This window comes from Musca domestica, unplaced genomic scaffold, assembly GCF_030504385.1.
Source record: "Musca domestica strain aabys unplaced genomic scaffold, Musca_domestica.polishedcontigs.V.1.1 1, whole genome shotgun sequence".
Taxonomy (NCBI): Eukaryota; Metazoa; Arthropoda; class Insecta; order Diptera; family Muscidae; genus Musca; species Musca domestica.
The window spans coordinates 14,388,901-14,416,609 of NW_026712114.1; the positions used below are offsets into that span (position 1 = coordinate 14,388,901).

At 38.0% G+C, this 27,709-nt stretch overlaps 1 protein-coding gene across 5 annotated transcripts in view; it reads left to right on the top strand.

Annotated features, from left to right (window-relative positions):
* LOC101891802 (uncharacterized) overlaps positions 1-27,709 on the top strand; it is a 475,789-nt gene that overhangs the window by 305,567 nt on the left and 142,513 nt on the right. For all 5 annotated transcript variants that reach the window (XM_059119400.1, XM_059119411.1, XM_059119404.1 and 2 more), the window contains exons 9-10: positions 23-158; positions 6,926-7,062. In XM_059119400.1, the coding sequence (XP_058975383.1) occupies positions 23-158; positions 6,926-7,062 (273 nt within the window). The remainder of the gene's footprint in view (positions 1-22; positions 159-6,925; positions 7,063-27,709) is intronic.

Below are 27,709 nucleotides of genomic sequence, written 5' to 3' on the forward strand. Positions count from 1 at the left end.
TTTTCTTCGAATTTTTCTATAGGATTCAAATAAAACAACCAGCATACTGACACTAAAGGTAACCTCGGAGAATGATAACGCTGAGCTAACATGTCGTGCAACGAATCTACGTTTTTCTGGTGGCGCCATCGAAGATAAACGTATCATACGTGTGGCATGTAAGTTGGCCAAGTTTCTGTTGGATATTTCTTTTGAGTTTTTCTGTTATTTCACTTGTTAAGTTCTTGCCTGTCAGCAAATGTTAAGTTTGTAGTTTTCCTGACACCAACTATATCGATAACCACCCACCTAACAACAACAGCTGGAATATTGTCAATAATATTATTGTTGTTATCTTGATTTTGGGGAAGATTGATCACAATGTTACCATTTCTCCAAAAAATTGATTTTTCAAGAATTTTAGTCATATTAGAGAAGACCTCAAGCACTTCGACAAGGAGAACTGCATACTTTCTGGGAAAAGGCCTCCAGTTCTTCTAGAAGAAAGACTCTAGCTCTTCCATATGGAAGATTTTAAACACTTTTAGAAAAAATGCCTCAAGTTCATCTGGGAGAAAACTTCTACGATTTTTTGGCAAAATAACTTCTTCTCTTCTGGAAAAAGTACTTCAGATCTACTCTGAGAAGACCAATAGCTCCTCTCTGGGAAGACCAACAACTGCTCTCTGAGAAGACCAATAGCTCTTCTCTGAGAAGACCAATAGCTCTTCCCGGAGAAGACCAACAGTTCTTCTCTGAGAAGACCAACAGCTCTTCTCTGAGAAGACCAACAGCTCTTCTCTGAGAAGACCAACAGCTCTTCTCTGAGAAGACCAACAGCTCTTCTCTGAGAAGACCAACAGCACTTCTCTGAGAAGACCAACAGCACTTCTCTGAGAAGACCAACAGCACTTCTCTGAGAAGACCAACAGCACTTCTCTGAGAAGACCAACAGTACTTCTCTGAGAAGACCAACAGCTCTTCTCTGAAAAGACCAACAGCTCTTCTCTGAAAAGACCAACTGCCCTTTTCTGAGAAGACCAACAGCACTTCTCTGAGAACACCGACAACTCTTCTCCGAGAAGACCGACAACTCTTCTCCGAGAAGACCGACAGCTCTTCTCCGAGAAGACCGACAGCTCTTCTCCGAGAAGACCGACAGCTCTTCTCCGAGAAGACCGACAGCTCTTCTCCGAGAAGACCGACAGCTCTTCTCCGAGAAGACCGACAGCTCTTCTCCGAGAAGACCGACAGCTCTTCTCCGAGAAGACCAACAGCTCTTCTCTGAGAGGACCAACAGCTCTTCTCTGAGAGGACCAACAGCTCTTCTCTGAGAAGACCAACAGCTCTTCTCTGAGAAGACCAAAAGCTCTTCTCTGAGAAGACCAACAGCTCTTCTCTGAGAAGACCAACAGCTCTTCTCTGAGAAGACCAACAGCTCTTCTCTGAGAAGATCATCATCTCTTCTCTGAGAAGACCAACATCTCTTCTCTGAGAAGACCAACAGCTCTTCTCTGAGAAGACCAACATCTCTTCTCTGAGAAGACCAACATCTCTTGTCTTCTATGAAAAGACCTTCATGTCTTCTTCTACGAGAAGATCAAAGAAAAGACCTCCGTGTCATTTTCAAAGTAAGACATCTTCTTCAAACGAAGACATTCAGGTCTTCATTTACGAGAAGAGCTTCATGTTTTCTACAAAAAGGAAAGATAAAGAAGGTTTCTATGAGGTCGAATATTTATACAGTGATTTTACGACAACCGACCCGTTTTTTCATTCCTTCCTCTGTTTTGGTCAAAACCACCCACATTGCCATTTCTGATAACAAATCCTCCACCACCAAGGGAAATAATTGTGCAGCCAAGAAGATATATTAAAGAGGATTTGGAAGTAATACATCTAACAAAGCCATCAATATATTCATTCGTGTTCATTACAATAAAATTGGCATCCAATTGAATGGCTACCATGCCATAACCTTCTCCATTTCATGGTTTCCATGAATTGGCTGGCTAGCTGGCTGATTGCTTTGATTTCAATGACACATTCCACTCCATTCAGTTCTCCCATTTAATAATCATTGGCCATAGATAAAACGCTACACTTTAGTAATTACTGGGTAATTTATGGAAAATACACAATTTCCTATTTGATTTTATTGGCCAGGAATACGAATAGAGTAGCGAAATGTGCGTGTTTAAGCTCTTTTATGAGTACTTCAATGTAGTTGGCCTTTGTCTTGGTCGATTTGTCGATGGCCATAGACCTCTGTCAATATATATATATAAATAGTATATCGAAAGACAATGGCATTTATTTGTTGGTTCTAGTCTATTAAATATGGTATTAGAATAATGGTGAATGTGGTCGTCGTCGTCATCATCATGGTCGTACACATATTCCACAATTACCATAGTACGAAGAAGGCTAGTTTGTGAAGGAATGGGTGGAGAGGGGCTAAACTAGGTCCTTGTCTTTTTGGAGAAACCAACCCTAAAAAGTTCTTCAAGCAAACAATGTGGTCTGCGTTGTAGTTCATTTAGCATAGGGTAATAGTTGGCATATCTCTTACTTTCATCCATTGTTGGAATACATTCCCTAGCCCAACCTTACTTTGTAAAGTACTTCGATTTGTAAGATACCAACTAGACCCTAGACCCGAAAGCAAAGCATTTTAATAATTCACCAAACGCGTCAGCAGTTTTCTCTGTTGGCATTCTTAAAGCACACGCACACACACAAACTTAGGCAAAAAGGAACAAGCCACATAATGGACCATTGTAGCCATTTGTGGAGCATTCTTCTATGGTGGTGTACATGCTGCTCCAAGAAGAAAATTTCCTAGTTACTGCAAATGCCTGGATAGGAGATAGGAGTCGGATGAAACTGGAAAGCACACACAAATTCGTGCGTTTTTCGTTTCGTCGTATTCTTTTCGAAATGAACGTGTAGTGTAAGTAAAAGCAAGCATGAAATGAAATGACTGAATGCTAACACAACCGTAACTAATGGCTTAGAATAGCTCGAATAACCACTCAGTATTCAGTCAAATACTGAGAAAAGCAATCTAATTGTAGTGATGCAAACCGAACTAAATTTCTTTTATGGACGGAGGTATTTTGTTTTATTCAACCCCCCACCCACCAAAAAAAAAAAAAAAAAACAACTTAATAGGTGTGGGAGATATAGGGTTGCCATATTCGACGGACCCATGGGCCCATTCCAATCGACGAGGCTTGTCCGCAGGCAACATTCTTTGTGTCAATTGAATTTTGTACGGGAACAAATGCAAATCAATGCGAATAATCCGTTGTAAAGTGGACCGAGCCATGCCCAACTGCTGAGAGCGGCTTTTTTGGGATGTTCTTGGGGACCTCTCAACACTGGCTCGCACGGCGGCGATATTCTCGGCCGATCGCCTTGGTCGACTTTTATATGGCCTCTTCGGATTAGAAAGAGCCTTACCAGTCGAAAATTTTTCGTATAAACGCTTAATGGTGTTCTTAGAAGGCGCACTTCTCACATTTTTTAATGTTTTAAAAGCACGTTGAGTTTTCACAATTGACTGAATTGAATTGAATGTAAATTTCAACTATTTCAGAGCGCTCGCGTGGCGTGTATTGCTTCATGGTAAAAATCTTCTTGGACTGACGCTTCAAACGCGGTATGTCATTAAGCGATGTGACATCTCTGTCAAAGTTATGGCGTTGCCAGATGGGTCCGTCGAATATGGGCAACCCTGTACTGTGGGGAAGATGAAAATAAGTGTGCCCGCAAATTTTTAAAAAACCCAAAATTTGAAGTCATGTAAAGCTCCTCGAACACCGACAGATCTTCCAATATTAAAAGAGGTGTACAATAAGCATAGATTTGTTCGAATTGGTCACCTTTGACACGATTTATGGCCTTCAAGCGGCCAACGAAACTGTCACTCTCTGCCCGAATATTACTCTGCGGTATTTTGGCCCATTTCTGGCGAAGCGCTTGCTTGAGGCGATGGACACTTTGGTATTTTTTAGTGCCAACCTTGCTTTCCAAAATACTTCAGACACAAAAGTCCAACGGATCGGTATCCGGAGATTTTGGTGGCCATTGTGCGTTGGAAATGAAGCGAGGAACCTAACTTTGTAACCATTGCGTGCTGTCTCCTGTTGAAATGTTTTCGTGCCCAAGGCTTTTATATTTTTGCGATAATATTCGGCATTTATTCTGATGCCACAGTTGCCAATTGGAATACGAGGGGAGAGCGACCATTGGCTGTTTTGGCGGCCCAATTCTGCTTTCCAAAATTTTCCAGACACAATAGTTCAACGGATTGTTATCCGGAGATTTTGGTAGCCATTGTGCGCTGAAAATGAAGCGAGGAACCTCATTTTGTAACCATTCTTGGGTGGCGATGGAAAGCCCAAGGTCGGCGCCCAAAATATTTACGTGCCCAAGGTTTTAATACACTCTCCACAATATTTGTGCGATAATATTCGGCATTTATTCTAATGCCACGGTCGATTAATACGAGCGAAGAGCGACCATCGGCTGTTATGGCGGCCCACAACATCACCATGGCCGGCGCTTGAGTTCTGGTGGCCAACACAAGGTGCACATTTTCAGCTGACCTCTTTGGCAAGTAAACACGATATTTTTGTGTGTTTACAAACTGCTGGACAACGAATGTTTTCTCATCGAAGAAAACCAAATTCGGCAGTTCACCACTTTTAGCCAAGCGAAGCTACACCTTAGCTCTTTTCAGTCTTTTTTATTCTGTTGGGTGTAAGGTCTTGCAGTTTTTGAAATTTCAATGGCTTTACCCCGATCCCAATATTTGCCGAATGGAATATTGCGATATATTTAGCTCACGAGCCATTTTTCGGCCACTGCGATGCTGGTTTCGATTAAGCCGCTTCTTTACATTTCGAACCATTTCTGCTGATGTTGCTGTTTTCTTCCGTCCACTCCCTTGACGTCGGCCTACGCTTCCAGTATTACGGTAACGAGCGATGTTACGAGACACAAAAGATTTATTCACATTTAAATGCTGGAGTGCTCTAACGATAGCCACTTGTGATTTTCCAGCCAAATATAAAGAAATTAAACTATCACGCTTGAATTCCATCACGGATAACTTTTTTTCTGGAAAATTCTCACCAAAATGCGTTTGTATGCTTGTAAACAATATAATGAGCTGTCACTGGAATAATTTTAACAGGTGTCGGACGAGTGGCTTAGAAATGACAGCAGTTTAAAGATGATTGCTGTTTTTTCATCTCACCCAGTAGAGGCTCTGTAAAAGGTCTGATTTCTCCATAGGAGCGATGTTACATATCTCCATAGAAGATCGGTACCAGGTTTTCTAGTCACAGAAGAGCTTCACTGGCTCTTCTGTCCACTTCTTCTTCTTCTCTCCGTAGAAGAGATTGATTGGCTCTTGTGTCCTTAAAAGAGATTCACTGACTCTTCAGTCCGTGAAAGAGCTTCACTGGCATCTCTCCGTAGGAATCAGCACTGGCTCTTCTGTCCGTAGGGATCTGTCCTGACTCTTCTGTCCGCAGGGAGCTGCACTTCTTCCTCTGTCCACAGAAGAGGGTAATAACTCTACTGTCTACAGAAGTGCTGCAATGATTCTTCTCCTACAAGCTATCTGTTGTTTAGAAGAACTCTTCTGTCTATGCGGGATCTTCTCTCTATATACGAACTACACAAGCTTCTCTATATGGAGAAGAGCTGTGAGAATTAGTTTAGAGAGCTATATTCTGTCTATAGGATCTCAATGTTATTACTACAGGGTTGCCCATATTCGAAGGAACCATCTGGCAACGCCATAACTTTTGACAGAGATGTCACATCGCTTAATGACATACCGCGTTTGAAGCGTCAGTCCAAGCAGAATTTTACCATGAACCAATACACGCCACGCGAGCGCTCTGAAATAGTTGAAATTTACATTCAACAGAAGAAGTCAATTGTGAAAACTCAACGTGCTTTTAAAACATTAAAAAATGTGAGAAGTGCGCCTTCTAAGAGCACCATTAGGTGTTTATACGAAAAAATTTCGACTGGTAAGGCTCTTTCTAATCCGAAGAGGCCATATAAAAGTCAACTAAGGCGATCGGCCGAGAATATCGCTGCCGTACGAGCCAGTGTTGAGAGGTCCCCAAGAACATCCCAAAAACGCCGTTCTCAGCAGTTGGGCATGGCTCGGTCGACTTTACAACGGATTATTCGCATTGATTTGCATTTGTTCTCGTACAAAATTCAACTGACGCAAAGAATGTTGTCTGCGGACAAGTCGATTGGAATGAGCCCAATGGGCCCAAAGGTCCGTCGAATATGGGCAACCCTGTAGAAGACCTCTTCTGTCTATACGGGATCTTCTCTCTATGTACGAACTGCACAAGCTTCTCTATACGGAGAAGAGCTGTGAGAATTAGTTTAGAGAGCTTTATTCTGTCTATAGGATCTCAATGTTGTTACTATTTGGTCAATTTACATGTTCTTCTCTCGGCGAAAATCTTATAAAAAGTTTGCGCAAACTCTTGTCTTTATCAGTCGAAGATCTTTGAAAGATATTTCTTCGATTGGCGTCTGTAAAAGATTTGCAAGGCGTATTTTGCCCATGTAAGATCTATGGAGATCCACTGTTACATTTTACGTACTCTTAAATTTGTTGCCGCTAGTTTTGCCTAAATAGCTTTACTTATACTCTAGCTTGTATGTAGGTAAACCTACACATTGGCCTTAAGAAAAGAAGCAGCACCTTCTCTTAAAGCCATTTCAATTTATTATTAAGCTTTTTATGATTCAATTTGTGAACGTTCATTAAATTCTGTCCGACTTTCAATTGTCCAATTTGTTTCATACCACCCCCCCCCCACACACACACACCACAACCCACCGCACGTACTGACGTCAATAACATGATGCCTACTTCGCTTATTTACTCTCGTTTCAGATCCTCCAACGGTTTCGGTACATTTAGCCAATGAAGATCCAAGTCGCGTAGTAACCAGAGCTGAAGGACAAAATGTTACATTCAAATGTCGTGCCGATGCCAGGCCACCCGTAACATCGTATTCATGGTTTAAAAACGTAAGTAGAGAGTACATTTTCTTTGCGCTTTAATGGCTTGAATTTCTTTAAGGGGAATTGTTTTAATGACCAGGGTATTGAACAAGGAAGGGGAGAGCGGTCCATGTCTCCCCTGTCGTTCCTTGAAGATTTTCCCCTAACAACACAAGGGTCACAGTTGCCGAGGAATAAAACCAAAATAAAAAAAAGAAGAAAAAAAACTTATTCAATATTGGTTAATTTGCAATGCAGTCACATTTAATAAGGATGTTTTATTTTAGTTTTGTTCTCTTTCTTTTTCCCCATTCTTTATTGAACATTGTCCAGAAGCTGTATTATGATGGTGGTGGTGGTGCTTTGAAAAGGCATTTTAATGCCCCAAAGGCTGACATTTATCTTGTTAAGTCGCAATATGTTGCCACCACATTATCGCCGTTTGAAAAGTTCATATTTCTCTTCCTGCCATAATCTCCCTCTTTCTCTGGGGCTCCGGCTCACTTGCCATTATGTTTTATGTTTGAAGTGTCCTGCATTTGTTTCTTTAGCTGGGCAGGGAAGAGGGGGCCATCATCCAATCAGTTTTCTTTTACTTTGGCTTCGTGTTATATGAGATTTTTAGTTGACGCAATCTGTTTTAAACGGATTTAATGCGCCACACAGGTCAGGTCATGCCTTGGCTAGGCCAAAACACCAACAACGCCAATGCCATCGGTTCCAAAGCAAAGGAAACTCCTATTCTGCCACTGTCATGCCATACCACTCTGTTGCTTATGGCCAAAAAGACGCAACTCACTCTTATTTACAAGCATTTGTTGCTTAAAGCCCATGGAGAAGAGTTCGCTTAAGCAATGGGGGCTATGGCTGGGCAGGCAATATGATTTCTTTGCCAGCTGTGTTCTATATCATCACCGTTATCCTTGACTTGATTTTTTTTTTATTATCAATTCTATTGCCATTATGCTCACTCACTCACTAGCTGCTACTGCCTATGCCTAGTTATTAGCCCCAGGGACTAAGACGCGGTCAGCGTCAGACAAATAATTCTGGCCAGCTTGTTTCCTCTGCCATATAAAGAGAGTGAGAGAGGTGGGGTGAGCGAATTTGCACACAGAGGGTGTATGGCATGGTATCATATATGGAATCTGTTACACACTGTCTGTAGGACAGATTATTTGAAAAGTTATTTGGCACTTAGCCTAGTTTTCCTCTGCCCTTCTCACCCTCTTTCACGGTATTTTTTATAACAAGTAGAATTATATGACAGATTAGGACAATTGCCAATGAAGTTCTGTCGCCACTTTAAAGGTGCCCATTAAAAGGAGGAACAAAAACAAAAAAAAAATCCGGGTTCGTAATGGTGTCCAAAAATCGTTATGATATTGGCGCTGATAATGAAGATAAACTGTGTGCCGTAATACACGTTCTAATTACTTTGTTTATTGAGTCCTTGAAAGGAAATGTGACTGCTGCCAGTATTGCAAGTTGAGGGAGAAGGGGGAAATTTTATTCGAAGTCATTATATGTGTAGCTATTGGGTTTTCTATCAGTAAGATGGTGAGGTCTTTTGGAGGAGGATATATGTATTTTTTATTAAGTCTAGTATAATAACGACTACTATAAGACGATAGATAAGCACTTCTTAAGAAGGTTTTTAAAAACTTACATAGGATGTCCCATAAGGAATTCTATTGGAGAATGTATGAGGTTCCTTTTTAATATTCTGGTCCCTAAAATGAGAGGTTTAATGAGGATTCCGAAAGAACGATAAATCTTGTAGTTAAAATTTTAGCCTTCGATCTCAATTCGTTCGAAAGATAGCGTGATTACAACAAACAGACGGACAGACAGACAGACGGACATGGCTAAATCGACTTAGAATTTTACGCTGATCAAGAGAGGGTCTGACATGAGTATTTCGAGAAATTACAAACGGAATGACAAAGTTAATATGGTGGAGGGTATAAAAACTTCAACAAAGTCAAAAGTCATAATTTTTACATTTTTTTTAATCTTATTGAATAAAAGAAAAAAAATGTCGGAAATAGCATCACATTTCGAAATAAGTTAGATTTGTTCGAATTGGTTCGAATTGAAACCGTCACACGCTGCCTGAATGTTGCTCTGCGGTATTTTGGCCCATTCCCGGCGAATTGCTAGCTTAAGGTGGTCGACACTTTGGTATTTTTAGTGCCATCCTTCCTTTCCAAAATACTCCAGGCGCAATAGTCCAACGGATTGGTATACGGAAATTTTGGTGGGCATTGTGCGCTAGAAAAGAAACGAGGAACCTCATTTTCTAACCATTCTTGGGATGCGCGTGCTGAGTGCGATGGTGCTGAGTCCTGTTGAAATGCCCAAGGTCTGCGGCCAAAATGTTTGCGTGTCCAAGCCTTTAATACACCCTTCAGACTATTTTCGCGATAATATTCGGCATTTATTCTGATGCCACGGTGATTAATACGAGCGGAGAGGGACCATCGGCTGTTATGGCGGCCCACACCATCACCATTACCGGCGCTTGAGTTCTGGTGGGCAACCGAAGGTGCATATGTTCAGCTGACCTCTTTGGCAAGTGAACACGATCATATTGTTTGTTTACAAACTGCTGGACAACGAATGACCAAACGGAGAAACCAAATTCTTTAGCTCTTTTAAGTCTAAACACGAATTTCAACGGCTTTAACCCCGAGCTCTTTTTTCAATGTTTGCCGAATGGAATATTGATATATATTGAGCTCATGAGCCATGTTTCGGCCACTGCTACGCGGGTTTCGATCAAGTCGCTTTTTTTGCTTTTCGAAACATTTCTGCTAATATTGCTGTTTTCTTCCATCCGCTTCCTTGACGTCGGGCTGCGCTACCAGTATCGCCGTAACGAGCGATGGTACGAGACACAAAAGATTTATTCACATCTAAATGCTGGAGTGCTCTTAGGATAGCCACCTGTGGTTTTCCAGCCAGCTGTTAGATCTTTAACGGGTCGGCCTATGGAGTTCTTAAAAGTAGTCATTTGTATTCTTATGGGGTATTCTTCCTATATTTTCTTGTCCTGGCAAGTTTATGAAGTTGCTTAAAGGAGTGCTTATGGGTTCTAGAAGAAATTCTATAAGGTCTTTTGATGAATTTAGCTGAAAAATCTGAATAATGTAGTTTTTTTTTTCAAAGCTTCACATAACAAAAGTTGCCTATAGCCTAACGGCTATATTCGGTATTTTTAAGATTTTAACCGAATTTTTAACGGATTTTATTTTTTGAAAATTTCCCAAATTGTTTGTTTACTTGTTAATCTCTCAGGCAGGCTTTTCTAATGCAGATCTACGAGGTTTTTCATAATAAGAACGCATATGTGTGTTTTAAAGTGACAAAAATTGCCTATACAGGTCCACGTCGTCGTATAGGCCCCCCTATATAACGACTATATTTTAGTTGATATTTTACGGAATTATTTTTTAATTTCCAGAATTATTCCAAATGGTGGAGGGCATTCAAATTTCGGCACGTCGAACTTACTGCTTCTTTACTTGTATATTTCTCAGACAGGCTTTTCTAATGCAGATCTATGAGATTTTTTCATAATAAGAACTCATAGGTGTGTATTGGAGGGCATTTTCGGACGACCTTTGACGGGGTCCTTTATGTGAAGGCCATTGATTTATTTTATAGGAAGATGTACTGGGGAGCAATGAGTCTTTCTTAGAAGGCACTTTGAGGTCTTGTATAAGATGTCATATGAGTTATTTTACATGAAGTTTCTGGAGGTATTTATTTGCAAGACCATAAGATCATATTTATACAGACTTAACAGGACTGTAAAAGAAAGGTCTGTAAAATATTCAATGGGAAGTTTTATGAGGTCCCTGTTGGGATATCATTCCAGATATTCCTTGGGAAGCGCTACGTAGTCATGTTCTGGTAATCTATGGGGTCATTTCTGAAAACAAAAAACTGCAGGTCTTTTAAAACATTTTTTATAGCAAACACTTTGATTTCTTTGATAGGAAGTCCAAAGAGCTTTTTCTCTATACGTTCCTAAAAGTTTCAATGGTAAAACCTTTGAGATCGTCTGTATGAAACCCCATAATAACGTTCATGGGAAGGTCTCTAGCACTGACATTTACTCGTATGTCTCCAATTAACATAAACGAAATTGTTATTGCCAATTGTTTAAACTTTTAACGAAGAAAGTGCACCATTATCTTTGATAAATTATAAACTTAACTTAAAAGGATACTGTATATAATTCATTGTTTAATTCACTTACGACCACCAAAGATGGTTGTGCTGTATTTGTTGTTCATTTTGTTAGCTGTGCGTACAGAACTTTGTTTGGTCCATGAAAACTGTGGCAAATGAAATTGTTGCTTCGTACGAAGAAATCGTATTGGTAATGCAGTACAGTGCAGTGCAGTCGAAATGCATTTACTAACCAAACATGTAACCAATCTTGCCTCAATGATGCCGTTGTGCCTGGAATAAACTAACCACCACCAACGTCGCTTTTGCCGTCATTGTTGTTTGTATGATTGTATTCGTTTGCTTTTTCCTTTCGTTTTAAAGCAAAAACTATAAGTTAAAATGTTGCAGATCGTAAGATGGGGCAACGGTAGGTGCCTCGCATTTTAATGGAGAAAATGGCATCAAGTCGATGGAAAAAGCCACCACCCACTGCTTTCAACTCACACACTGTGTTGTGCATTTAATCCGGTAAAGAATAATAAGCCATACATTCTAGCTATTTGTATGGATGTATGTACACCCGCAGTCGCACACACACACATGCACATCTATACGAATGTGTATTTATGTATTTTTATAACTGCAACATTGGCTTTTGCTGTTATTGCCTAGTATTGTTTGTTTGTTTGTTGGTATGAGTGAGTGAACGAGTGAGAGGATGTGCTGGGTGCTTTATTTTCTTTTACTCCAGCATTGCTGTTTGGTTGGCAAAACCTTGGAGAGGAGACGAGGACAAGAAATAACGGAAGAAAGAGCTCACATATCCGTTTTTAATCTCATTCGTTAAAATATTGAAAGCAAGCAAAAGATGAAGAAATCCACATGCATTACACAAACTTACACATGCAAATACACCCGCACTCACTCACACACACACGAAGCCCCCAATCTCTAGATATCCCCTCTGCTATCCAGTGTATATTTTTAAACGAAAAGAAAAAACCTGGGAAATAAAAACGGAATACATCATTCTTGTAGGAGTTTTGCTGGGTAAGTTATGACTTCGAACTCCACCTCCCATCCGAAATCTGACAAGTCAAGTAAACTCCCCTCAATTTGTCGGTGGTTGGTGCATAAAATAAGCCACAATGTAATCAAAGCTACTTGAGGGCAGATTAAAACCCAGAGAAAAAAAAAAAAAAAAAAAAACAAACGTCGACCATCTAACATAAGTTGGTATGAAAAAAAAGACAAGGAAAAGGGAAACAGCTCAAAATATACATACCTTAAATCCCAATCTATGATATTATCTTCCGTTGTAATTAGAGCAAAATTTTGTAAATAATTTGTAACAAAATACTGACGAGCAGAAGAGAAGTTTAGAGTGCAGAGTGCACAAAGAGCTCGAACATAGGACGATGTGGTAGGGCATCGCATATCCGTTCACCGGAAAGCTGTGGGTGCACTGCACCTTTGAATATGTTAGCGGTAATGATGGTAATTCCGGTGGATTACTTGGAGAATAAGTAATGAATTATTGAAGATAATATTTAAGAGGTGGAGTTTTCCAATAAAATAATTGGTTTGTATATATTATGGTATTTTGAAAATTGTGAATTTGTAGTAGTAGTTTAGTGATACTCCATTTAGAAGTCATTCAATGGACATTAGACTTTTCCAAGTTTTCTATTGAAAAATATACAGGGTGCGATAAAAAACTAAAACAAAGACAAACAACATTATTTTTATTATTTTTTTTAATTTAAAAAAAAATCAGAAATACATCAAATTTTAGAATAAGTTAAGATTTGTTCGCATTGGTCATTGGCCTTCAAACGGCCAATTAAACCGTCACAAGCTGCCCGAATGTTACTCTGCGGTATTCTTGCCCATTCCCGGCGAAGCACTTGCTTGAGGTGATCGACACTTTGGTATTTTCTAGTGCCAGCCTTCCTTACCAAAATACTCCAGACACAATAGTTCAACGTATTGGTATCCGGAGATTTTGGTGGCCATTGTGCGCTGGAAATGAAGTAAGGAACTTCATTTTATAACCATTCTTGGGAGGCGGGTTCTGAGAGCGATGGTGCTGAGTCCTGTTGGAATGTCCAAAGTCTGCGGCCAAAATGTTTGTGTGCCCAAGGCTTTAATACACCCTCCAGAATATTTTCGCGATATTATTCGTCATTTATTCTGATGCCACTGTCGAGAGAGCGACCATCGGCTGTTATGGCAGCCCACACCATCACCATGGCCGGGGCTTGAGTTCTGGTGACCAAAGGAAGGTGCACATTTTCAGCTGACTTCTTTGGCAAGTAAACACGATCATTTTCTTTGTTTACAAACAAAATGATTGTGTTTACTTGCCAAAGAGGTCAGCTGAAAATGTGCACCTTCGGTTGGCCACCAGAACTCAAGCGGGCCGCCATAACGGCCGATGATCGTTCTCCGCTCGAATTAATAGACCGTAGCATCAGAATAAATGTAAAATATTATCGCGAAAATATTCTTGAGGGTGTATTAAAGCCTTGGGCACGCAAACATTTTGGCCGCAGACCTTGGACATTCCAACAGGACTCAGCACCATCGCACTCAGTACGCGCCACCCAATAATGGTTACAAAATGAGGTTCGTCGCTTCATTTCCAGCGCACAATGGCCACCAAAATTTCCGGATACCAATCCGTTGGACTATTGTGTCTGGAGTATTTTGGAAAGTAAGATTGGCACTAAAAATACCAAAGTGTAGATCACCTCAAGCAAGCCCTTCGCCGGGAATGTTCCAAAATACCGCAGAGCAACATTCGGGCAGCGAGTGACGGTTTCATTGGCCGTTTGAAGGCCGTAATTCGTATATTCTGGATTAGCGTAAAATTCTAAGACGATTTAGCCCTGTCCGCCCGTGCGTCTGGCCGTCTGTTATATTCACGCTACAGTCAAAACGAATAAAGATAGGAAGCTTAAATTTTGTACAGCTCAGTCTTTTATCCACAGGCAGGTCAAGTTCAAAGATGGACTTTATCGTTCAACGATACCCCCGATACTCGGTATTTCGATGATTGTAGCCCAATTACTGAATACAATTGTCTGAAAATTCTCACAAGAAGTTCCTTCTGAGTACTTCACCCCCTATGGGAGTATTGTCTATATAGATCCACGATATCATATAGCCCCCATATAATGGTCCCCCGATATTCGGTTTTTGATGATTGTTGCCAAATTTCCCAGTGTAATTTGCTAAAAATCCACACAAGGAGTCCCTTCTGAGTACTTCACCCCTGAAAGAGTGTTGTTTGTAAAGGTCCACGATATCGTATATCCCGATGTCCAGTATTTTGATGAACATCAAAACCGAAATTGTTTCAAATTCGTAATAAATGCTCTTAATGGATGCTATAGTCTATGACAGAAAATTGTCTATTCAGGTTCAGGTCTTCGTATATGCGCCATATATCGGTACCTCCCATTATTCGGTATTTTAACGATTTTAGGTACAATATTCAACGAAATTGCTTGAAATTTTCATATTTCGTATTTGAAATTCTTTATGGGTACTACAGCCTATGACTGAAATTTGTCTACACATGTATAGGTCTTCGTATAGCCCTATATAACGGTACTTTCCTATATTCACTGGTATTTTTTTTTCATATTCCCTTGAAGTACTTAATAGGTACTACAGCCTATAACATAAAAATGTTTATGCAGGTCCAGGTCTTCGTATAGCCCCCTATAGCTATATCTCCTTATATTCGGTATTTTGACGATTTTAGGTACAATACTCACCGAAATTGTTTCAAACTTCGTATCTGAAGTCCCTAATGGGTGCTAAAACCTGTGGCAGAAAATTGCCAATACAGGTGCAGGTCTTAGTATAGGCCCCATATATCGCCACCTCCCTATATGCGTTATTCACCGGATTTTGAATATTGTAATGGCCTGTGACAAAAGTAGCCTATGAGGGTTCACGTCTTCGTATAGACCCCGAACTTAATGGCTATATTCGGAATTTTTAAGATTTTAACAGAATTTTTATCAGATTTTATTTATTTTTTTTTTTAATTTCCTAAATCATCCCAAAGGGTGGAGGGTATTCAAAGTTCGGCCCGGCCGAACTTACTGTTTTTTTATTTGTTATTTTATTGATACTCCTTTGGTCTAATGGTGCTTCTCTTGAAAACATTCATCATTATCTCAATAATCGTTTGAAATAAAACCTTAATAGTCGTCCTGTATAAAATCCAAAATGTGCGAGTTCTCCTTCTTCATATGTGAGTCCAGTAACACCTCTTCTATAGATAGATCATTATGTAGTTGTCAGTGGTCAACATTATCCTTACAATGTTCTTCTATTATAAAAGTACTAAGACATTTTTATTAACCACCCCCTTCATTCTCAAACATCAAAGAGGTCAATCCAAAAACTTGCCTTTCCAAACCCCGAAATATTATCCGCCACATAAATACAACAATAAAGACTTTTTGTACTAAATTTTGGCAAATTAATAATACAAGGCGGAAACCCCCAATTACTATTCTTCTTCTCCCCTTCACTCTGGAAAACGAAGCACTTGAAATAATGTCATTGTTTTTGAGAGATGTATGTGTGTTGGTTTAAAACTGGCCATAATAAATGTCATCAGTTATAGATGTAATGCCACGACGCATCATTTAGAAGTCACTCGCTTTGACAAACAGAGTCAGCTAAGAACAAACGGGGAACATTAATCATAAACTCGTGCGCTCATAATGACCGGACAAATACGCACTCATTTATGTTCGTGTATAAGTGTGGTTATGAACCATTTTTCAGCTCAGCTGGTTTTCGTTGTTACAGCATTTCCTTTCTTTCGCCCGAAAAATGTCAATTTGATTTTGACAATGTTGAGCACATTTTAACCATAACTTTTATGACAAAAAACTGATGGCCCAGAAAATTATTACCCCAGCTGAGCTGAAATGGGGGCGTTAACAAGGAAAATGAAAATTATGTTCTTCCTCGAGAAGAGTGGGGAAACTTGTTTTTTTTCCTGTTTAATTTATTATGTTGACTCCTCTTTTCTCAAAATATCACATAAGATTTGTGCCAAGAGTCACTGTGACATTTAGTTAAAATAGATGTCAGTCATATCTTAACCCAAATCCAAGCAGAAAATAATAAAATATAAAAATTGGTCAATGTGTCAGCCACCACCACCAAAATCGGGTGTTAATGGTATTGGTGGCGATTCGCAGCATGTGAACATCAATTCATTTTGTAAATTCGTTGCGTAAACTTTGCAGTCATCCAATGGCAAACCATTTGCCCTGTTTGTTTTTATGGTGTAAACATGTTTGGTTTAGCAAAAAAAACGAAAACGTGGCCAAATTCATGGAATTGAAAGAACTCAGAAAATGTTATGGCTGAGAGCGTTAGAACAATTGATGAATGATAATCAATGCTATTTTTAGGGGCATGTGGATCATTGACCTCCGATTTTTGTTAAAAAAAATTAACCAACAAAAAAAAAAAAAATTCTGTCACAATTCAATGCATTTATTTTTAAACAGAAAATTAATCAAGTAGAAGAATTGTAAAAGGTCTTCTGGCCATAGAAGAACTGTAACAGGTCTTCGCTCTATAGAAGAACTGTAACAGGTCTTCGCTCTATAGAAGAGCTGTAAAAGGTCTTCTCTCCATAGAAGAGCTGTAAAAGGTCTTCTCTCCATAGAAGAGCTGTAAAAGGTCTTCTCTCCATAGAAGAGCTGTAAAAGGTCTTCTCTCCATAGAAGAGCTGTAAAAGGTCTTCTCTCCATTGAAGAGCTGTAAAAGGTATTTTCTCCATAGAAGAGCTGTAAAAGGTCTTCTGGCCATAGAAGAGCTGTAACAGGTCTTCGCTCTATAGAAGAGCTGTAAAAGGTCTTCTCTCCATAGAAGAGCTGTAAAAGGTCTTCTCTCCATAGAAGAGCTGTAAAAGGTCTTCTCTCCATAGAAGAGCTGTAAAAGGTCTTCTCTCCATAGAAGAGCTGTAAAAGGTCTTCTTTCCATAGAAGAGCTGTAAAAGGTCTTCTCTCTATTGAAGAGCTGTAAAAGGTATTTTCTCCATAGAAGGGCTGTAAAAGGTCTTATCTCCATAGAATAGCTGTAGAAGGTCTTCTCTCCATAGAAGAGCTGTAAAAGGTCTTCTCTCCATAGAAGAACTGTAAAAGGTCTTCTCTCCATAGAAGAGCTGTAAAAGGTCTTCTCTCTATTGAAGAGCTGTAAAAGGTATTTTCTCCATAGAAGGGCTGTAAAAGGTCTTATCTCCATAGAATAGCTGTAGAAGGTCTTCTCTCCATAGAAGAGCTGTAAAAGGTCTTCTCTCCATAGAAGAGCTGTAAAAGGTCTTCTCTCCATAGAAGAGCTGTAAAAGGTCTTCTCTCCATAGAAGAGCTGTAAAAGGTCTTCTCTCCATAGAAGAGCTGTAAAAGGTCTTCTCTCCATAGAAGAGCTGTAAAAGGTCTTCTGGCCATAGAAGACCTGTAAAAGGTCTTCTGGCCATAGAAGACCTGTAAGAGGTCTTCTGGTATTAGAAAAGCTGTCAAAAGTCTTCACTCCATATAAGACCTGTAAAAGGCCTTCTCTAAAATATCTCCGTCGTATAGAATAACTTTAAACGGCATACTATCTTTCCAACATTTCTAAGTAACATTCAAGCCCTTTTGCTAAGGTCCCTTAGCTCTATGAGACCTGTAGAGGGTTTTCTAGCTGAAAACGTCTAATGATAAATCTTATAGTTAAAGGATACCTAGCTAAAGTTCATCCATAAAAGGCCTTCTTGCATTAGATGGCAGTAGTCTTGTAAAGGCTGTCTATCAATGAAAGACCATCTATAAAACTATTTATATGTTTTGTAATTTTTTTTTTTTTGAAAATTTTGTTAGCATTTTCTCTTATCATAATTTCAGTTCTTTTTTTCACATTTTCTTGAAATCTTAATAATTACCAACCGATCAACATTTTCGGTCTGCCAAACATTAAAAAGAAATATACTCACATTACCAGGAATTCAATTTCTTTTCAATGCAGATGCAAACCCAAAGTAAGCCGAGCCCTTTCAAATTTGCTAGACTATTTTTTGGGAATCCTACTTATCGTAATTAATTTCCAGGGGGTCATTAATCTTTTGCAAAAAGTTATTACAAATTCGTTTTTTTATATAAGGCCTTTATTTTTTTGCAGTTTTTACGAAATGAAAAGATTCAATAACACATTTAATATTAAACCTGTTACGTTGTGATTACGATTTCTAGGTTAAAAACCCAAATGACCTTTTTAATCGGGATTTTTGTGTTTTACCCTTCGAAAATGGAAAGCCGACAAAAAACGTGATTTAATTCAGAAATGTTCAACTCTTAATTACTCACCGCCATTGTCGCCATAGACATTCCTGGAAGTTTGCTCTAGTTCTTCTTTTTTGTTCAACTTTTCTTCCTCCCTTTATAACCTCAAAAATGTCGTGACATTTAATTTGCGTTGTGTCTACTTCGGCCGGTCAATGACAGTGATAGATTGACAAGAACTGGGTGAATGTCCGTGCAATTGATTGGATTTGATGAAACTTAATTAAAAAAGGTATCACAATGCAGGATTCCCCACAAAAGTGTGTGTGCGTGAATGTCAAAGCAAGGAAAATTGAAAGCAAAAGCCGAAAATAGTATTAGACGGAGAGATATAAAAGATTCACATAAAATATGGAATATGAATGAAAGTCTTATCCTTGTTAAAAGGTAAAAAAAGAGAATTAGAGCAATAAGTCGATACCGGGAACTGAGTAACCAAAACGGGTGGGAAAATAATAGTACTTGTGAAGAAACATTTTAAGAACTAGAATTGAAAGACGAGATGATTGACAAAGTTTTTTCGGACATGTCTTTTCTACTTAAAAATGAATATGTGAATGCAAATATATAATACCATTCAACCACATTATTATTATTCTATACCATACAAGTCTGTCCTCAGACATTTAAGAAAAATAAGGGTGATAACATTTTAAGTAGTCAGAAAGATTTGTTGGTACAAAATACTAAGACTCAAGGGTAAGTCCTCATTGGAGGACTTAAGTTTCATAAATATACTCTCAGCCAAATGGCTAAAGAGGGTATACAGGGTGAGATAAAAAACTGCAAATAAGTCAAACGACATAATTTTTACATTTTTTTTTAAATTTAATTGATTGAAAGCGAAAAATGTCGGAAATAGCATCAAATGCTCTGCGGTATTTTGGTCCATTCCCGGCGAAGCGCTTACTTGCGGTGATCGACAGTTTGGTATTTGTTAGTGCCCTCGTTGCTTTCCAAAATACTCCAGACACAATAGTCCACCGGATTGGTATCCGGAGATTTTTGTGGCCATTCTGCGCTGGAAATGAAGCGAGGAACCTCATTTTGTAACCGTTCGTGGGTGGCGCGTGCTGAGTCCTGTTGGAATGTCCAAGGTCTGCGGCCAAAATGTTTCCGTGCCCAAGGCTTTAATACACCCTCCACTATATTTTCGCTATAATATTCGGCATTCAATCTGCTGCCACGGTCGATTAATACGAGCGGACCATCGACTGTTATGGCGGCCCACGGCCCACACCATCACCATGGCCGGCGCTTGAGTTCTGGTGACCCACCGAAGGTGCACATTTTCAGCTGACCTCTTTGGCAAATAATCACTATCATTTTGTTTGTTCACAAACTGCTGGACAACGAATGTTTTCTCTTCGGAGAAAACCAAATACGGCAGCACGATAAGTCTCCAACTTTGTAAATACTAATATTTGCATGAGTGCTAGATAAGGTCAGAAAATGAAAACTATCGGTTCAGTCTGTCTGGTACCACAAATGGTCGATATTTTCAAAAACGATGAAGCTCCTAAAACGCGAAATTAACATCCCATTCCATTCAGACTTGCCACATCTTAATATTTCCATCACCACAAGATCTATTAAGAGGATGGTAGAGATCGTACTTCTTACACCTCCCCCACATAGCGTTCAAGATTTGAAAAACAAAACGATTATAAAATCCGTAATAAGCATCCGGTCCTCCTCATATTTCACACATCCCATTACTTCTACTAACACAGGACCTGCTGTGAATATGGTTCAAAATTTTGAATATCCATGAAGCTCATAAAACACGATATTTACATCCGTTTCCATTAAGACTTGGTACATCTCAAAATTTCCATCAACACTAAATATGTTATAATGATGGGGGAGATCGGACCATTTCTTCTGGTACCACTCTCACATAGTTTCCAAGATTTGAAAAACAAAACGTTCAAAAAGAGAAATAAGCATCCAACTCTCTTCAAATTTCACACATACAAATATTTTTGCTAATATATGATCTGTTGTGAAGAGGATATATATCTGCGAACCCCTTCTGGTACCTCACACACAAAGGGTCCCAATTTTCAATACTTTTATCTGTCATAACATGAGAAAGTCAGCGATTCTTTACAATTTCTCTCAATCAGAAACATTGGATGAGTATGGAAATGGAATATTTCGGTCGACTATATCTTCCGAATCTACTCCATAAAGCGTCAAAATATATTTAAATAATCCAAAAATGGTTCTGGGTATACATCTGTCGACAAAACCGATTAATCCTTTTAACTTGTTTTTCGTAGAATGTTTGTACAAGGCACGACTCTCAATTGCGTCTTAAAAATTTCAATCATTTTTTTTAAACAACAAATATAACACTATGTAACACAAAAAAAAATACAGATAAAATTCAGCAGATTATGAAAATATAGCTTAAAACAGAAGACTCGTGTATCGGTGTTCTTGAAAGTTTTACGTAAAGTAACCTAAAAAGAGGGGAAGGATTCCCTACTTTTACATTTTTTTTTAATTTTGGATAAAGATTCCTTGGAGTTCCTGCATTTACCCATATTGTCTTCGGCAAGGTTACTTACAACAATACAAAGATTATATTGAGTCAATCTTCAGACACAAAATCTAAGCTTTTATAGAAGCCCACAAGATATTTTTAAGTCTAGATAATGTCGACAGAATATTATCTCTCTGTAGAATATCTGCATAAAGTCATCTATTTTTGTGTGTTTAATGTCGTCCTGCAATGTTCTTTCATCTTTAAGAAGCGTAGTCTTGGACTTTTTTGGAAACCCAAAAACGTAAAATATATGGTTAACCTCTTGGACTCGTTTTCCTTTGTTGGTGCGTTTAATATCCCTTATAACGTCCACTTCGTAAATAAAATATATAACATCCGAAAATCCATTATTGTTGTTGTATTAAATTGAGTTTGTTGCATTATGTCGGTATGTGAGCAAAATTCACAATATTAATATTTTGCTACGTCCTTTACATTTTTCCCATCACATTTATTGTATTCTGTACATGAACGAGGATCCGTTCATCTATCAGAAAAGTTGATTATCGTGAAGAGTGAACGAAAAGCATTCCGCTCAATTTATATTTCATTGCCCAGTAACTTAGATATGTACACGGACCAATTCCGTCCGATTCACGCACATGTTATGGCGTGAAATTGCGTACGCGTGAGCCATTTTCATTTCTGAGGGATAATCATCAGCAATGTTGAAATGTTTAGAGTGCTGAGTGGGGAGGTTAGTTGGTTGGTTGTCGTTTTGATGGGACCATTGTCGGTTTTTTGGATGTGTGGCAGATTTTAATGTGTAAGGGAAAATTATATTGGTGATTCTAAACAGCAACAATTTATATTTTGTAATTATTGATAGATAAAATATGTAGGGTTAAAATAACAATTAAAGTTGAAAGGAAGTAAAATCCGTCGTTCTGAACGTTGTCATAGCAAAGTTACCTAAGTCGAGGGGGTAAGATCCAACCCTTTCCCAATTTTTTTTTGAGATTTTCGGATTAAAATTCCTTGCAAACCGGTCATTTTTAGACCTATGCAATACAAGGATTATTTTATTACTATTTTTCAGAAATGTTAATCCTTAACTGGTTCTATTATAAATAATAGTTTGAAAACATCCTTGCAGGATAGATGTACGTAAGGGTTTTTTGAAAATCAAATTTTAAGGTTTCGAAAAGTTCTAATATGAAATCGAGAAGTTCGTAAATTATACCATCTGTTATTATGTGAAAATATAGAGCTACCATTTGTATGAGAGTCAAGTTTGGAAAATAAGTTGATATACAAAGGTGGTTTTGAAAATATGTACTAAGTGAGTGAATTGTCCTAAATGGTATTATGTTTGATGTGCGGATGAAGTTGGAGTTATGAAATTTTTTACTGTGGTACCTGTTGGTGGTAGGTTTGTGATAAAATGGAGTGGTTAGGAAATGTGTACGACAAGTGTACAACAATATGGTATTGGGTGAACAAATTGAAATCTGCAATTAGGTTTTTGGGTCGGTGTTCATGTGTAGCCTGGGCATGTAGAAGCGGTTCCGGAGATGTGTAATATAGTTGTACGAAAAGTATTGAATGGTACTATATTTGGATATCGGTGAAGGTATAGATATAAAATTGCATATTTGATATTTGGATTACTGATGGCATCTGTATTTGAGATTTGGCGGTGGTTTGGAAATGCGTCCTATATTTGTACGAAAAAGTACTAAATAGTGCTACATTTGGTATTTAGTGATCTGATAGGGCTGGAGTCCTTAGATTTCACATTGAGGTCTTTGTTGGTAACTGGATTTGAAATATGGAGCTGGTTTTGTAAATGTGTACTACAATTGTACGAATAGTAGTAAATGTTTATTATTTTATATAACTCTTAGTGTATTGGTTGGTGAGCTGTCTGTTGCTTTGGATACGCCTTTTAAATGTTACTAAATTTGGTATTGAGTGAAGGGATGGAGCTAAAATTCTGAAATTTGACTTTAATTTTATTGTTTGTTTCTAGGATTTACATATAGAGACGTTAAAATAGTTTTGGGCAGAATGGTTTTACCAATTCTCTTCTCAATAAACTTTAAAACAAAAAATTTTGGAGACCTTTTGGTGTGAGAGGTAAACAGTTTCCTATTATTCTTCCTGAAAAAGGGAAAACTTGAATAATATATAAAGTCTGAAAATATATTACGATGTATGAAGTTTTGAATAAATTTTTGTCAAAGGAAACAAATTGCGCATTTTGAATATTTAACAAGTAAAAAAGCTGTAGGGTTCATCCGGACCAAACTTTGAATACCCTCCACCATTTCCAACGAATTTGGCAAAATTTCAAAAATATACAATCCGTTAAAATTCTGTTAAAATCTCAAAAATACCAAATGTATCCGTTATATAAGGGTGTATACGACGTGGACCTGCATAGGCAACTTTTGTCATAATTAATTACAATATTGAAATGTGAAACTTGAAAAAATATCGGTGAAGAATGTAGCTAAAATCATCAAAATACCGAATACCTGGGGGGGGGGGGGGGTGGTGTGAGGCGTTATATAGGGGCTATACGAAGACGTGGACCTGCACAGACAATTTTCTGTCATAGGCTGTATTATCCATTACGAACTTCAAATACCAAATTTGAAACAATTCCGGTTAGTAATGTAGTAAGATAATCAAAATACAGAATATCAGGATATACGTTGTATGGACCTGCACAGACTATTTTCTGTGTCAGCTGTAGTATCCATTACGAACTTCAAATACTAAATTTGAAACAATTCCGGTGAATAATGTCGCAAAAATCATACAGGTACCTAATATCGGAAGTGCCTCTTCGTGACGAAAAAGTCACAGTTTGGTGCGGCGTTAGTGCGAAAACGGTCATTGGGCCGTTTTTCTTCCAAACTGAAAATGGTCATGTTGTTACCATCAATCAGGAGCGTTATCGCGACATGATGACCAATTTTGTGATGCCAATTATTCGTCGAAAGCGTATGAGGCAGTTCTGGTTTCAACAAGAAGGCGCTCCAACGCACACAAGTCGCATAACAATCGATTTTCTGAAGAATTTGTTTCAAAGGTTTACGTTAACAAGCCAAGGACCGTAGAAGAGCTCAAGGACAACATTCGTGAAGAAATAGCCGCTATTCCGGCCGAAATGTTGGCAAAAACGATGGAAAATGCAGCAAAAAGGGCACAATACGTCATCAACGCCAGAGGCGGCCATTTGAGAGATATAATATTCAAAAATTGATGTAAACAAATCTACTTGGAACAAATTAAATGATTAATATTGCCAACCGCCAAATTTTTATTTTTTTTTTTTCTTTGATTTAAAAAAAAAAAACATGGGTCCGTCGAATATGGGCAACCCTGTACTATTTAAATGATCGTCAGAAGAATCTAATAAAAATGAATTGTGGATTTTTACACATTATGAGAACATACTATCCTCTCATTTTTTTGTATTTCGAAGTTTATAGGTAGTTTACCTTGACATCCTTAAGCAATATTTCACGATTATAACTTAAACAGTTTGGTTTGGACATTTATGAATCAAAATGTAAGCCAATTTTTCAAGTGTGTAAGTCTTTCTATCAAACCGAATGACAAAATTGTAGTCAATTGTTTGGCTCTCCCCCAACTCCTCCTCCACTCACTTTATTGTTCGTAAACCCTGTGGAGTACAATTTGCAATTTTAGTCCGGGTATCCTTATTGATTTATCCAATTTCCCAAATCCCGCTGATTATGCACTTAATGAATGAGCACACATACATACACACACAGAACATAACTGATAGTGCAAATACGTAGGCAATCCCTGGTGTGTATCTATCTATGTGTGTGTGTGATTATTTACCAACACACACCCACATACATCTACTGTCTGTGGGCGGAAATCCAAATAAGAAAACATCCGTTGTTGTCTCTTAACGTTAATCAAATAAAAAAGCGGACGGAATCAATCAAATAATATGTCATGCAATGAATGACTGTCTCCCTGCTGTTGCATATGACAGCTGCAAAATAATTGTGATTGTTGGGAGGTTGGCTGTTTGATGCGTTGTAGGAGTCGCATCCTGCGGGGAGAACAAATTATGTCAACGTGGGCGGGGTTTTTTGAACACGTGTATTTAACAATACATTTGACAGGGATTAAGAAGTGTTTAAAGAATTTGTCTGAATTTTTTTCAGTTTTAAGCTTATGGCAAAATAAACGTGGGTGGGCTAGTTTCACACACACACACACAACCACCCATCCAACCCCTCTTTTTCCATCAAATCGAACATTGAACATTATCGCCATACGCAAACATACACATACCTCCCTGTCATCCTTGTTGTTTATCATCAGTTAATGTTTAATTACTCCCCCATGTATTTGGGTCACACTGCGAAACTGGCGTCGATTGACGTTGTGCCGAACAGCATTCAACATTGATGTCTATATGCAAATAATTGCATTTTTCGAAAACTCCGCATTCACAAACAATAAGATAATGAGTGTGGCTGTGTGTGTGACGGATATGTGTTTGTGTATGCAGATTGGTGTGAGTTTGTGTGTGCACATACATATTCATGGCATAACTTAAAATCACATTATGCCGAAATGCTTTTGATATTCAATTATCATTTTTCGAACTGTTAAAAGATATTTGTCCAAAAAGTATCTCTCGCTCGGTGTGTTTGTGTGTCTTTGCACACAGAGGGAGAGATATTAATTTCAAGATATGTTTGATTTGGAAAATATTCCTGTAACGGAAATTGGAAAATTTAAATATAATGTAATGCGAGCTGTTTATTACGTACTCATATTTAAAGGGCGATTGTGTGCGTGTGTGGGAATTGTGTTACTAAAAGATTCCTTAAATTTATGAATATTTAAGAAGAGTGAAAGTTTGTCGTTAGTAAATGTAAGTCAACGTTTGGTATTACAAACCATTTATTTGAATTGGCATCAAAGAAAAGTGAGTTACAAATGAAGTTTTTCATTACCCGAAGTTTTCTTAGAACGCTATATAGTCCAAGAATTATAAAACGGTCTACGATTTTTCCAAAATTATTTTAAAAAATCCTCGATTGTTTAGTCCAGGAGTTTTAAAAAACACGATTATTTAGTCAATGATTCCGTCAACGATTTTCATTTAATTTTCAGACATTTCAAATTAACGATTATTTTGAATAAAAATATTCAAATATATTTGATTCACGAGAACTTCAAAAAATATATTAAAAATCCACAAATGTTTTGTTTTAAAAATCCACTATTATTTGGTCTATGAGTCATTCCAAAAACTATGTTAAAAATTCAAAATTATTGGTCCTGGAAGTTCCTCCCTAATATATTTTAAAAATTCACAATTGTTTGTTCTACTAATCCTTTTATAAATTATTTTAATTTTCCCCAAGTATTGGCTTTAGAAGTCCATGCAAAAATTGTTTTAAAAATCAACGACTCCTTCCAAAAGCTATGTTAGAAATTCAATATTATTGGTTCTGGAAGTCCATTGCAAAAATATTCTAAAACTTAACGATTGTTTGGTCTACGCATCATTATAATTTTGTTTAAAAAAAAAAAATCAATTTATTTTTATATCCTCCACCATACTATGGAGGGTATATTAATTTTGTCATTCCGTTTGTAACTCCTCGAAATACTCATGTCAGACCCAACAAAGTATATATATTCTTGATCAGCGTAAAATTCTAAGACGATTTAGCCATGTCCGTCTGTGTGTCTGTCTGTCCGTCTGTCTGTTGTAATCGCGCTATCTTTCGAACGAATTTTGCCAGTAGGCAGGTTAAGTTCGTAAATGGGCCATGTAGGTCCACGTTTTCATATAGCCACCATATAACGGTACCTCCCGGTATTCGGTATTTTGATGATTTTAACGAAATTATCAACCCGAATTGTTTCATATTTGGCACTTGAAGTTCGAAATGGATACTACCGACTGAGACAGAAAATTGTCTGTGCAAGTTCACGTCTTCGTATATCCCCCATATAACGGTACCTCCCTATATTCGGTATTTTGATGATTTTAGCGACATTATTTAACGGAATTGTTTCAAATTTGGTGTTTGAAGATCGAAATGGATACTACAGCCTAAGGCAGAAAATTCTCTATGCAGGTCCACGTCTTCGTATAGTCCACATATAACGCTACCTACCAATATTCAGTATTTTTATGATTTTAGCGTCATTATTCACCGTAGTAGTTCCAAATTACGTATTTAGAGTTCGTAATGGGAATTACAGTCCGTGACAAAAAATTGTCTATGCAGGTCCAGGTCGTCGTATAGGCCCCATATATCAGTACCTCCTTATATTCGGTATTTTGACAATTTTTGGTACAATACTCACGGAAATTGTTTAAGATGTCGTACTTGAAGTTCGTAATGAAAGCTACAGCCTGTGACAGAAAATTGTCTATGCAGGTCCAGGTCTTCGTATAGCTCCTATATAACGGTAGCTCCCTATATACGATATTTTGATGATTTTAACTACATTATTCACCGTTTTTTTTTTAAGTTTCGAATTTGAATATGGTAATGGCTTGCGACAAACAATGCCTATGTAGGTGCACGTCGTATAGGCCCTAATATAACGGCTA